General features: G+C 37.4%; 1 protein-coding gene across 1 annotated transcript in view; it reads left to right on the plus strand.

Moving 5' to 3' along the window:
- ABI3BP (ABI family member 3 binding protein) overlaps positions 1-12384 on the plus strand; it is a 165356-nt gene that overhangs the window by 98955 nt on the left and 54017 nt on the right. The window contains exons 32-41 of the mRNA XM_064143939.1: positions 2077-2124; positions 2632-2706; positions 4703-4750; positions 5279-5353; positions 6842-6889; positions 8146-8223; positions 9612-9686; positions 10331-10378; positions 10933-11007; positions 11777-11851. Coding sequence (XP_064000009.1) covers positions 2077-2124; positions 2632-2706; positions 4703-4750; positions 5279-5353; positions 6842-6889; positions 8146-8223; positions 9612-9686; positions 10331-10378; positions 10933-11007; positions 11777-11851 — 645 coding nt within the window. The remainder of the gene's footprint in view (positions 1-2076; positions 2125-2631; positions 2707-4702; positions 4751-5278; positions 5354-6841; positions 6890-8145; positions 8224-9611; positions 9687-10330; positions 10379-10932; positions 11008-11776; positions 11852-12384) is intronic.

The raw sequence follows: 12384 nt of genomic DNA on the forward strand, positions 1-12384 counted from the left end.
TTTAAGAAAAGAAAGTAATTCTAGTTTTAGTGAGAGTAAAGTTTGTATAAATTAATATATGGTAGTTAGCATTGTTGATACAATGTACTGGCATGCTCCATCAATTGGTCAGGTAAGATAAATACAGTGTTCTTTGCAGTGAGCCCTGAAGCATATCAAATTCACAAGAAGATTTGAGTCACTCTTTGCGTTTACCCTGCAGATTGTACTGTAAGATGCTTTCAGAGGTTTAGCTTTGCTCTTTAAAACCCGGATGAAGCCAATTACATATATAACACTTTACAGGACAAGGATAGCTTTGCCTGTGCTTAAATTGTGTGATTAAATAGAACCAATTAGTTTGGGTTAATAAGCGAGAAATCACTTAGATTGACTGTTTACAACTGCAGTAAGTTCTACTTTATAAAGCACTCTCAAAACTCTTCTAATGACCTTGGTTTGCCAAGGTCAACATTGGATAACAAAGTTTCCTTAGCATTCTTTCCTAGCTCTCTTTTCTTTGGCTTTTGGTTCAATTATTAGAAACTAATTTTGAGAAGAAAAACATCCAACTCTTTGATTATGCCTCTCTTCAAAGGCTCTGTCTGCTTGTTTTATTCATGTCCAATAATATTTCATGCGTGAAACCCATAGCACCATTATTTCTTTCTGTGGTTATTCAGTGCTATGAACTGGAGGTCATTTCCTGGACTTCATTTCTTTGTTGCTTAATGCAAATGTGATTCTTCTGTGAGACAACATTTACTTTAATCTGAAATACTGGCTCTTATAAACCAATGTTTTTCCAGTATCAAAAATCACAATCAACACAGTCAAAGCCCAAATCACCTGCCAAGACTGAAACACCTCAATCCAAATCTGTTAGGGCACTTCTTTTGAAGTGGTGTACTTTGAGTCTTGCAAAAAGTGAAAAAGTGACTAAACTTTAACTTTCTTTTCCTGAAGGAGAGAACCCAGATTGTTTCAGAAAGCAATTTGCAGACCTAACAATTAATTTAACTCCAAAAAAACTGATTTTTTTTTCTGAAGAACTCCCTGATTGTTCAAAGGAAACCTGAAATTAGAAATGTATGTTTTATACAACTTGAATTTTGAAAGTAACCAATGAGCCTGGATAGTACAAATTCATGTCAAACTAGAGATTCGTCATGAGCACAATAGGTTAGTAACTAGTTTGAGTTTCTATACAACCATCCAGCCATCAGTGACAGAAAGGAGTTAACGTTGGTTGTTTTGGCTATGGATATATTATATTGTGGATCTTAACAGAATTGTAAGAAATACTCCTATATAAAAGTATCAATTACAAAGTTGTATAGTTTTATTTATTGTAACTCCTATCTTTAAAGCAAGCAGAAATCTAAGAGAATTTGTGAGATAAGTGAGCACAGTTCCTGTCTTTAGGTGCATATGTCTGTATATGTTACTTCTGTTATTACTGCCTTCAGAGAGGAAATTTTGTCCGTGAATATTTAATATATTTTCTATACTGCCAGACTTTTTTCATAGAATTTCATAATTTAGGATTGTGAATTCTTTTTTTTGCTTTTGCCTAATCTGGTATTGTATTGGAGGAGGGAAAGGGTGTGATTTCTGTGGTTTGTAATCCAAATCATGATAGAGTATAATAAGAAAAAAACGAATAGGTTTTATCAAATAAAGGAATTTTGTTGTAGCTGTACCAATAGCAGCTTTTCAACTGATTTGTCATGATCAGCATACTATTTTCAAGTAGTAGCAAGCAGCAGTTTGGAGAACCCTGACATTTTTGTATATCAAGAACCCCTTGCTGTCTCCAAATTAAGCTGTGTGGTCTCTTCCCTGGCTTGTTCCAAGATTTATAGATTTCTAGTAACATCTTTTTGCTTCTTTTGCCGTTCATTTTGTGCCATTCCATTTTTCTTATTGAACTGTCATCATGTTTAACTGTCCATGGTTTAAAAAAGTAAATGTTAATTCAAAGATATGCATACTGCAGTAGCGTTAGCACCTGCTTTTACACTTGCCAATGGAGTATTTTTATGGGGTTTTTAAAGTACTTTCCATACTTATTTTGCCACACTGTTTCTGTTGCAGTCTTGGAGCCTGTTACACTTAGAATTGAACCACCAAGGTCAACAATAGGTAATCATATTCGCTTGGCCAGTTGTCATGTTTGTTTTTTCGTCACAGAAAGCAGCACTAAAGCTAATCACCTTATGTCTTAGAATTGTTTCATTAAACTTCATTTTTCTTCCAGGTAACTCTCTTGCTTGGCATTCATGACATTTGGGCATATTGCTCTCTTCACAGTTGGAAAATCTCCCTCTTCCCACCTCCTTTTTTTCCCCCCCAGAAAATGGTGCTGGCAGCTCTGAATCACCTTACTCATAATTATGCTTGTCTGTGCTTATCCCAGCTTTGTATTTCAAAAAGTAAAACTTGAGCTCAAAACTGACTAAAATTCCAGTATCTTGCTTAGGTTGTCATAAACACAGGGTGAGCATTACCTGACTTTCTTTCCTACTTCCTGTGAAGACACCTTTTTCTCTGTTGCAGGTGTGAAGCTTCTGTGCTTGTGTGTTCAGCTTGATATCAGATGCTCATTGATGTACAGTTTAACCAACTTACTACCTACATTTTCTCTTCCAGCTCCAAAAGAGACTCAACGTGTTCCTTCTAAGCCTAAAACTCCACCCAAACCTCATATCCCACAAGACAAAAATGGTAAACTGTTTCGTGTGATTATTTTTATACAGTATATATTGAATTGAAACTTGTTTCTGAGCAGCTATTTAGTTACCTTAAGCCAGATAAAACATGAAGGTGTTTAGTTCTGCAACGTCTTCAGTGATTTCTTTGCAATTTTCAGGAGGAACATTCACTAGCTGTTTTTCATCATGCAAAAGAATGTATCACCCCAAATTCATGTCAGCAGGAGGAGAATATTCTTGCTAAACTTAGATTACAATAGCAATGAAAGCAAATACCTCTCACTTAAAGTATTATGAGTACCTAAATTGAACAATTCTTTCCCACATTACTTTGCATTGTTAGAATAAATACATTTCCTTCTTAAATCCCAGTTATTTCTTTTCATAACATTATTTTCTGCATGAATGAGTAAACTACCCATTGTGTAATCTCTGTTTAGAAATACTAATATTTATTAGCAGTAATGATCCTTACTGCTGTAGTTTTATATTATGTCATTAAATATGTGTGAAATTAAAACCTATGGCAGGCAGAAAAAATGATTCTCTGTTCTCTGCTATCCAGTGGCAATATCAACAGAAAATTGCAAGGGTGTCAAATATCAACATATCTTCTAGTAAATGTGAAAAATTTCACACTGATTATTTCACTGAAGAACTTTAAATCATAGACATGGAACACATTTTTGAAAGGTGATGCTATCTATTAAATATAATTTCCTCTTGTAGGAAATAGTCAAAGTCTTTGTTCTTTCAGAATTTTACCATTGCAAGTAATTGTAAAACATTGTTTCCAAACTAGAACTTAAAATGCAACTTCTTGCAAGTTCATTTTTAACCTCTGTGGCCATTTTTCATTATTATGGTGGTCTGGCCTCAAAAAATTACTTTGTCATACAAATGTTACAGATTTCATAGAATCATAGAATCAAACACGTTGGAAGAGACCTCCAAGATCATACAGTCCAACCTAGCACCCAGCCCTAGCCAGTCAACTAGACCATGGCACTAAGTGCCTCATCCAGTCTTTTCTTGAAGACCCCCAGGGACGGTGCCTCCACCACCTCCCTGGGCAGCCCATTCCAATTTGTACTGTCTTGTGTTAAAAAACAAACAAAAAAAACCCAACAAAAACCAACAAACAAACAAAAACCCCAACAACAACTAACCGAATAAAAAAGTTGCTCTTTCTTGAAGAATCTATAAAATACATAACTTTTTTTACAGTATCATTCCATTTTTCTTGGAATTGTCTTAGAAGATACAGAGAATTTAATTCTTTTAGTCACCCATACAGAAAAACTGGAACAGGCAGATACAGTTGTGATTGTGCCTCTCTTTCTAATGTGAAAAATGCAAGAAGATATCATCAGCTTCTGATGCTTATACCCCTTACACGGTTTTATTTGAGATCCGTACTAGTTTAGAGCCAAAATATGTGGTCGTGCAATACAGTATACTGTAATGCTCTTTAACAAGATAGCATCTAGAAAACAGTAAAGATGTCTCTAATTCCAGTTGTTTATCACAGAATTGTTTTGGTTGGAAAATATCTCCAACATCATGAGTTCTACCATCAGCCTACCACCACAGTGGCCATTAAACCATGTCCTATGTTCACATATTTTATTAACACCTCCCTGGTTAACATATTCTGATGTCTGACCACTCATTGAGGAAAGAAATTTTTCCTACTATCCAACCTAAACTTGATGAAGAGAAAACTGTATTTGAAATGCACCACAAAGGGAATAGATTTATTTCCCTAAAAACTCATTTTCTGAATAAAGCAATAATACATATTTGAATATCTCATTGAAGCCCACGGGATGAGTAAGCTCACGCTGTGTTTCAAATTACAGCGTCGATTTAAGGTAACATGTTTTTGTATGAGGCAGCACACATCGTATAGAATGCAAAAGGCAGTTACTGGACAGGTAATGCTAACTGTAAGTGGAATTACTCCCTTTAATTTTCACAATAGCATTTATGTTCTGTTTCTGATACAGTCCTGGACTCTGTAACACATAGAAGTGATCGACTAAAACCAACAATAGGTAACAGTTATATCTACAGAGACCATCACATTCAGTGCTTTTATCACTATATACTATAAGAAGAAAGCATATTTTCTTCTGATTTTGCAAGTTCATCTTCATTCTGCTCCACTGTCACAAAATTTTTTTGCTATGAAATTTAGTATTGCTGCAAGTTTTTTTGGTGATTTTACATTAACAATGCATAATCATCTTGTTTATGTTTTTCCACACAAATGTATTCCAAAGTGAATGGAAGCACCCCAATCCATTTCTACTGTGTTTCTCTGTTCTCAGTTTATGTCATAGGCTGCTTCATGGTTTACACTAATTCATCCATTCTGGCTTTGCTTTATGTTATCCTGTTACAGAGACTCTCCATCAACATAATTTCTTTGTGTATCAGACAATCATACTCTTCCATTACTCATATAAGCTTTTTGATTCCAGAGGGTCACAAAGGCATGTGTTCACCTTTAATGACTGCCATCTGTCAGTCTCAGTTCCTGAAAGATTATAAAAGTTACTTTTTTTACATATATATTTCAGTTCCAAAAGAAACACAGCGTGTTCCCTCCAAACCTAGAACATCCCCAAGTTCAGAAGTGCCACAAACCAAACCTGGTAAGTGCATTTTTCCTTTATCTTATAATATTGAAATGTGCTTCTCATGAATTCTACTGTGATCAGTGGAACTTCATATTTATATGTATCCCTTGGGTGTATAACTTGGAGCATCCCTTGAAGGATAAAGTCCAGCATCACATGTCATGACATGAAATTCATAAGCAACCAGGTAAGATTAAAATCTATATATTTAGCTCTTTTTTACATTTGAAGTCAACACAATGGTGGGCATTTTCTTTGCAGTTCTCAGTGAAAATGGGTATTTCTATGTGACTTTGTTTGAATTTCAGAGAAGTCATTGCAAAGAGGAAGGGATTTTTTTCTGTGTTTCTCAAATTGTGTACATGTTTTTGTTTTCTTGGGCACAACCATTCACTTACACTTTGCAGTTCACATTTGCAACACCTTTGTGCTGCTCAGAGATTTAAGAATGCATAATATATTCCATAATGTTGTTTACACAGCTTGGTGTATATATAGAGCAATATACAACTCTGGCATAACTAAGGATGGAGGAAAAAGCTTTACAACTGACACTAGTAACTGCATGAGACATTGTGGTGTGTTGACCCTAGCTATCATCCAAGCACTCACTAGCCACTTGCTCACTCTGCCTTGCAGTGGGTTGGGGGGAGACAGTCAGAAGAGCGAAAGAGAGAAAAAAAATAATCATAGTTGAATAAGTAAAGAATAAAAAGAGGGGGGGGGGGGGGGGGGGGGGGGAACAAGTGATACAAAGGCAGCCATTCACCACATCCCACTAGCAGATCAATGGCAGTCTAGAAGCAGTAGGTACTTTGGAAACAAGGACCTCAGTTTTATTGCAAAGCATGACAATATGTGAAGTTGAATATCCCTTTTGTCAGTTTGATTCAGCTGTATCTCCTCCTAGCATCTTGTCCACCCTCAGCCTACTTACTTGAAGGCAGAGTGAAAAACAACAAAGTTCATAATCCTATAAGAAGCACTATTCAGCAAGAGCTAAAACATAGATCACAAATCTAAAGCAGAGTAGCACAAGGGCAGCTCTGAAGAATATGTACTCCATCCCAGACAGACCCAGCAAGGGTATCCAAGTTACATGCAGTATTAGATGGTACCATTGGAGAAATGGGCAGAAAGATCACAACCACATTTCCTTTTCTACCCTCTATAAGTCTGCATATATTGTTTGAATCAAAATCTTGGAATAAGTTAGCAAAGTGTACAAAGCTGAAGATGAAAAGCCACCCATGAATTCATCATGGCTTATTTCGAAAGCTTCAGATTTCTCTTTGGACTCTGTTTGTGTTAAAGCTGTTGCCTTGAGCTGGGGGCAGTTCTGAGTGGTGCAGTATCCTCACATGCACTGAGTTTCAAGGAGGCAGTGACCATCTGTCATTGGCTGTAGCAGGGATGTTATGATCATTCTGGAGGTACTAATTGGAATGTTTGGACTGTTCTTGCTAAAAATTGTTATTTTTGTTTTTTATCACACTAACACAGTTCTGGAACCAATTACGTTTGGAACTGAGAAACCAAAGTCAACAGTAGGTAATGATATTTTCTTACTTGGATAGTCACGTTGTCTTTCAATAGCCATGTTGTCTTTACTCCTCAACATAAATCATTAAAAACAAATCTGCAAAACGTTTGTCACCTTTTTTTGTATGTCTCTTCATAATTTAACAGTTACAATTCTCTGTCCTTTTTCTTGTTTTCTACAAAACAGTTGAGGAAGATCCTTGTTCCTTTCAAGTTGTCGTGCATGTAACACAGAGTATTTAATGATAAGAGGCAGAGGGCAGATCAGAACAGGATCCTAACTTAAATGTTCTCAAATCATGCTATAGAGGTGGCACTGTGCTGTTGAAATGGTTTGGGTGAGCGGAGCTGAATGCTGCAAGTTTTTTTTCTGTGCTTCCCTGTGGGAAGCTTTCTCCTGCAATGAGGTATGAAATGTAAACACCAGACCCTGTGATGGGAAGTGTCCTTGGAGGCCTAGGCTGAGAACAGTGAGCAACCCATGCACAGCTGTCAGGGGGTGGAAACTGCCGGCCCCTGGGGCAGACACAGCCCCAGGGGGCTGACCCCGGCCAGCCCCCCTGGGTGGAAGCCTCAGGGTGTTTACTGCAAGCTAACCTATCTCTGCCTTACACATAACTTGGGGCCAATCTGTACTGTCCACTTCTGCCAGCCCCAGGCTGGTTGTGCACACCCTCTCTGGGGGCTATATAAATCACTATATCACCTTAATAAACCGTACTGATGCACAGATGCCTAGAAGCTGCTGTCTCGAGTTGTCAGTACCCCGATCTCGCCTCTCGCCAGCCTCCGTACCCCAACACTTCCCTTCCCTCCCAGTTTTACCAAAAGAAATTCAATTGTTCATAGAGGTCTGAACAATAGCTGTTTCGCTCAAACCTCAGTTCTACTACTAGAACAGAATCACTTCAATGATCTATATGACTCTAGATCCATTTGACTAAGGTACTTTTATTGTTTGAATCCGGTATTGAGTATGATTCTGGTACAACCTCCATTACAGAGTAGTGGTGTCCTTGCATTTGAAGCTACTTTTCTTCTTCTTTTGTTGTTTGGGTTTTTTTAAGTCCTCCTATTAAATAGAGCTAGTAATTCCATCACATGTTGTCTAACAATGTTTCTTTTCTCTGTAGCCTGATTTTGTTCAAGAAAAACCTTCTCCTTTTGCGTAGCTTCCAAAAGGCATCTTTGCTTTTTTTGTTGACTGTTACAGTTGGTAGTGGACACTGATCTTAGTCCAGTATAACCCACATTCTTTCTTTCAGGTCCTAAAGATGCACGTCATAGGCCTTCCAAACCTAAAACATCACCCAGCCCTCCACGTGTTCCTCCAACTAGAGCAAGTAAGTTTATCAATATTTTACTCTTTAGTGCATGAAAGTTTTTCAGTTTGAAAACTGTCCAAATCGATGAGCTCTCTAAAGGTGCACAGCTACCATCTGAACAGCCTGTTTTACTGTCATGGTCAATGTTTTGCTATATAGCTGCCACAAAGCAAGATAATAAGCTAGATATTTAGACACATCAATAACTTGTATGATAGAAATAGAATCATAGAATCAACCAGGTTGGAAGAGACCTCCAAGATCATCCAGTCCAACCTAGCACCCAGCCCTATCCAGTCAACTAGACCATGGCACTAAGTCCCTCAGCAAGGCTTTTATTGAACACCTCCGGGGATGGTGACTCCACCATCTCCCTGGGCAGCCCATTCCAATGCCAATCACTCTCTCTGGGAAGAACTTCATCCTCACATCCAGCCTGTACTTCCCCTGACACAACTTGCGACTGTGTCCCCTTATTCTCTTGATGGTTGCCTGGCAGAAGAGACCAAGCCCCACCTGGCTACAGCCTCCCTTCAGGTAGTTGTAGACAGCAATGAGGTCACCCCTGAGCCTCCTCACCTCCAGGCTAAACAACCCCAGCTCCCTCAGCCTCTCCTCATAGGGTTTGTGTTCCAGGCCCCTCACCAGCTTTGTTGCCCTTCTCTGGACACGTTCCAGCACCTCAACATCTCTCTTGAATTGAGGGGCCCAGAACTGGACACAGGACTCAAGGTGTGGCCTGACCAGTGCTGAGTACAGGGGAAGAATAACCTCCCTCGTCCTACTGGCCACACTGTTCCTGATGCAGGCCAGGATGCCATTGGCTCTCTTGGCCACCTGGGCACAATGTGGGGATTAGCACTCCTCTTGAGCCCTTGCACATAGAAAAATGTGTTTCCACTTCCACAGAATGTGACAAAGGTATGAGTATTTTCTAGCTGTTCATTAGGCAATGTAAAATTACAATGCCTTGCTGCTCCCAAAACTTTGGAAATAGTTCTGTCCATGTGAAAATTAGTGGTAAATTTCCATGTTTCTTCTGCTTTGGCTGCTTTGCTGGAGGGTTGTGGTTTTTGATGGAAAGTGGATTTAAATAAGCAGCAGATTTTTGGAATATGTAACATCTGAGCAGCATGGCTAAGGGAACTATCTGAACTAGAGCAGTTTCCTCTGTATAAAACTCTTATCTCATAAAGCTAGGAGGAATGGAGAGTTAAATCAAACAATTACAATGTCACTTCATCTTTAGCCTCTGTGCTAACAGAATATTTATTGTATTGACAGAAAAGCTTTGTGCTTATTTTAAAACCAAATTCTTTGCAGAAAAATAATCTCTTGTAAGGAAAATCACAAGGTTTATGTTATCATCCTCAATAACATGTTCAAAACTTTGCTCATCTTCACAGCTCCAAAAGAAAGTCAGCGAGTCTCTTCCAAGCCTAGAGCATCACCAAGTCCAGATGTACCATACACAAAACCTGGTAAATGCATTGTTTTGTTGTACTTCAATATTCAAGGTTTATTTTGGGTTGTCTTTTCTCAACAAATTAAGCACTGATTAATGTATCTTCATATTGCGAACAAATGGATTTTTACTAATGATGAGTAAATAGATGTTTAAAGGAAGACAGAGCTGGTTCATGACTTTAATGGCTGAGTTTTGATGAGCTGTAGTCTAGGTTTAGCTGCAGTTTTATGCTTTTCATCCATGTGACAGCTGTCAGTGTTAATATCCTGCATATCATGGTAGACCATATACAAACAGTATAAGAATGTTCTTGGGTGTTCTGTGCCTGTCAAAAGATGCTTAGAGAAAATTATATTTGAGGGCATCTAAATATCTGTGACTCAAACCACTCACAAGTTTCTGTGCCCTAGTAATGGAATCTGACTTTAAAAGTATAGCTAGTATTGTATTTACATACTAGTTAACTTTCAAGCCTATATAGCACCTGAGGGTTCTGACAGCGCCTGTGAAACCTTCCTCTTGAGTGAGTGTATATCACTAACTCCACTGATAAATTACTCTTTTTTTAAAGAACAGATTTAATTATGCATTCTAATTTGTAAAAGGGACTACTTTTACCCTTACTAATTCTGTGTACTCTTCTTGTTTTTTATGAAGTTTTAGCACCTACTACATTTACAGTTGAACAACCAAAGACAGCAACAGGTAAAGATGTTACCCTGGATTGGTCAATATTTTTTCCCTGACGCTTCTTGAACACCTATATATCATCAGTTTGGTTTTCACAAGTCATCTGTTTGTGGTTTTAACTTATTTTCTTTTCTGCTTACTGTTCTGAATTCTACTCTGTTCCAGGTATTGAAAGATTCCTAGCTGTTTTGTCGCCTTCATGGAAAATTTCTTTCACCCTTAAACACACTGCGATTTCTTTGCTACTTCTAGGAGACAAGCATGCCATGGGTATTGCAGTTACAAGCTCTGAAATACAGATGGAAACATCTCTGCTGTAGTTTTCTGTGTTCTTTCAGCCTTTATTGCTTGACTCCAGATTTTGCTTACTTGATCAATTTTCCACCCACGTTTTCATTCCTTATTTCCTTTTCTCTCTAAATTTGTGTATGTATCTGATACTTCATTTTTTCAGTCTCTCATATAGGGATTTTGTTTTCCTTTGCATGCATGAAACATGCAGCATCTGTGTTGTAGGTATGTCTAATTTCTGAAGAGTATAAACCTTTAAAACAGATCTTTTCTTTCAGCTCCTAAAGAACCACAACATACTCCTTTTAAACCTAAAGCAGCTCATACCCCAGATGCTCCATACAGCAAACCTGGTAAATTATCTGCTCTTACGCCAATCTGATGTTGCTAACTGAGCAACTGCTTTCAGGGTGGGCAGTGGGAGGTGTTACCAACAGTACATTTGCTGATGCTTATTGGCTTTTCAGCTTTTTCAGTGCAAAAAGAATTTATTTTTTTAGATCATTTAATCATTTGAAATCACTGAATATGATGCTAATGGAAACTACAACTTGTTCCAGGCAATTATTTATATATGTATATATATATATATATATATATATGTATATATATATATATATATGTATATATATAGACTATGTGGATATTGCCAGAAGAAGTAGTAGTGACCAGTGTGTTTAAAATAACAATAAAAAGTTAGTCAGAATTTGTATGTGAGCAACACCCTTCAGCTGTTTGCACCCTGTTTTTGAAGCTCTTAGGAACTGTTGCAGTACATCTTTATATACACACTTTCATCCAGATTAGACTGAGAATTCCCATCAGTTATATTTTAATTAGGAAATTCCCTATCGTATGTCTGACTGACATCTATAATATAAGCCATTATTTCACTAAAGGGTTGTTGTTGTTTGTCTTAAAATATCTAAGTGTTAGAAACAAATAAAAAAGACCAACTCTGTGGCTATAAATCTCTGAGACTAAATGCCCACTGCTGTTTTAAAGCATCTCTTTTGTGGTATATATGGTATAGTGCTGAAGGCCTGGTGTTTTGTAGAGGGCAGGAGGGACAGAGAGAGTCTCTTGAATATTCTGAACATTTATTGACATTTTTTCCAACAGAAACCATTCCAACCTTCCATGAACCACACACTTCTATGATTCCTCATATTCCTGAAAGAACAAAGGCAACATTGGGTAATCAAGTGTATTTCATAAATAATTACTCTATTTTTCATTTGTGATAAAGAAGATCTTTTTAGAGAGAGCTCATTACATGATATTAAAAAATAATAATGAATTTTTGCTCTGCTTCTGGGTACTTGCCTACCCTTTGGTCTTGTTAAGGGTAATGATGCATGAGTCCATGTACCCTTGAAGGTTCTTTTCACTATCTTGTAGCCTTTCCAGTCAGGATGATTTAATTCCTTCAGATTTTATATATTTTCAAGTGAAAGGAGAATTTATTTAAAGGGCATGTAGTGATTCCTATAATTTCTGCATCTGAATTATGGATCGTGTCATCCTAAAATACTCTTCTGCTTTTTTCTTTGTGGTAGAAGGAACCTGCAGAAGCAAATGGTAAGGTGTCAACTATATAACATAGCATATACTAAAACATATACTAGCTATGTGACCCTCAAAATCAAATGCTAGCTTTTAAAGCTAGCTTCTGGTCTAGCTTCTAGTCACCTATTTTGGTAAAACTTGCTTAAATACATTAAACATTA

The sequence above is a fragment of the Pogoniulus pusillus genome, chromosome 5, assembly GCF_015220805.1.
Source record: "Pogoniulus pusillus isolate bPogPus1 chromosome 5, bPogPus1.pri, whole genome shotgun sequence".
NCBI classification, from domain to species: domain Eukaryota; kingdom Metazoa; phylum Chordata; class Aves; order Piciformes; family Lybiidae; genus Pogoniulus; species Pogoniulus pusillus.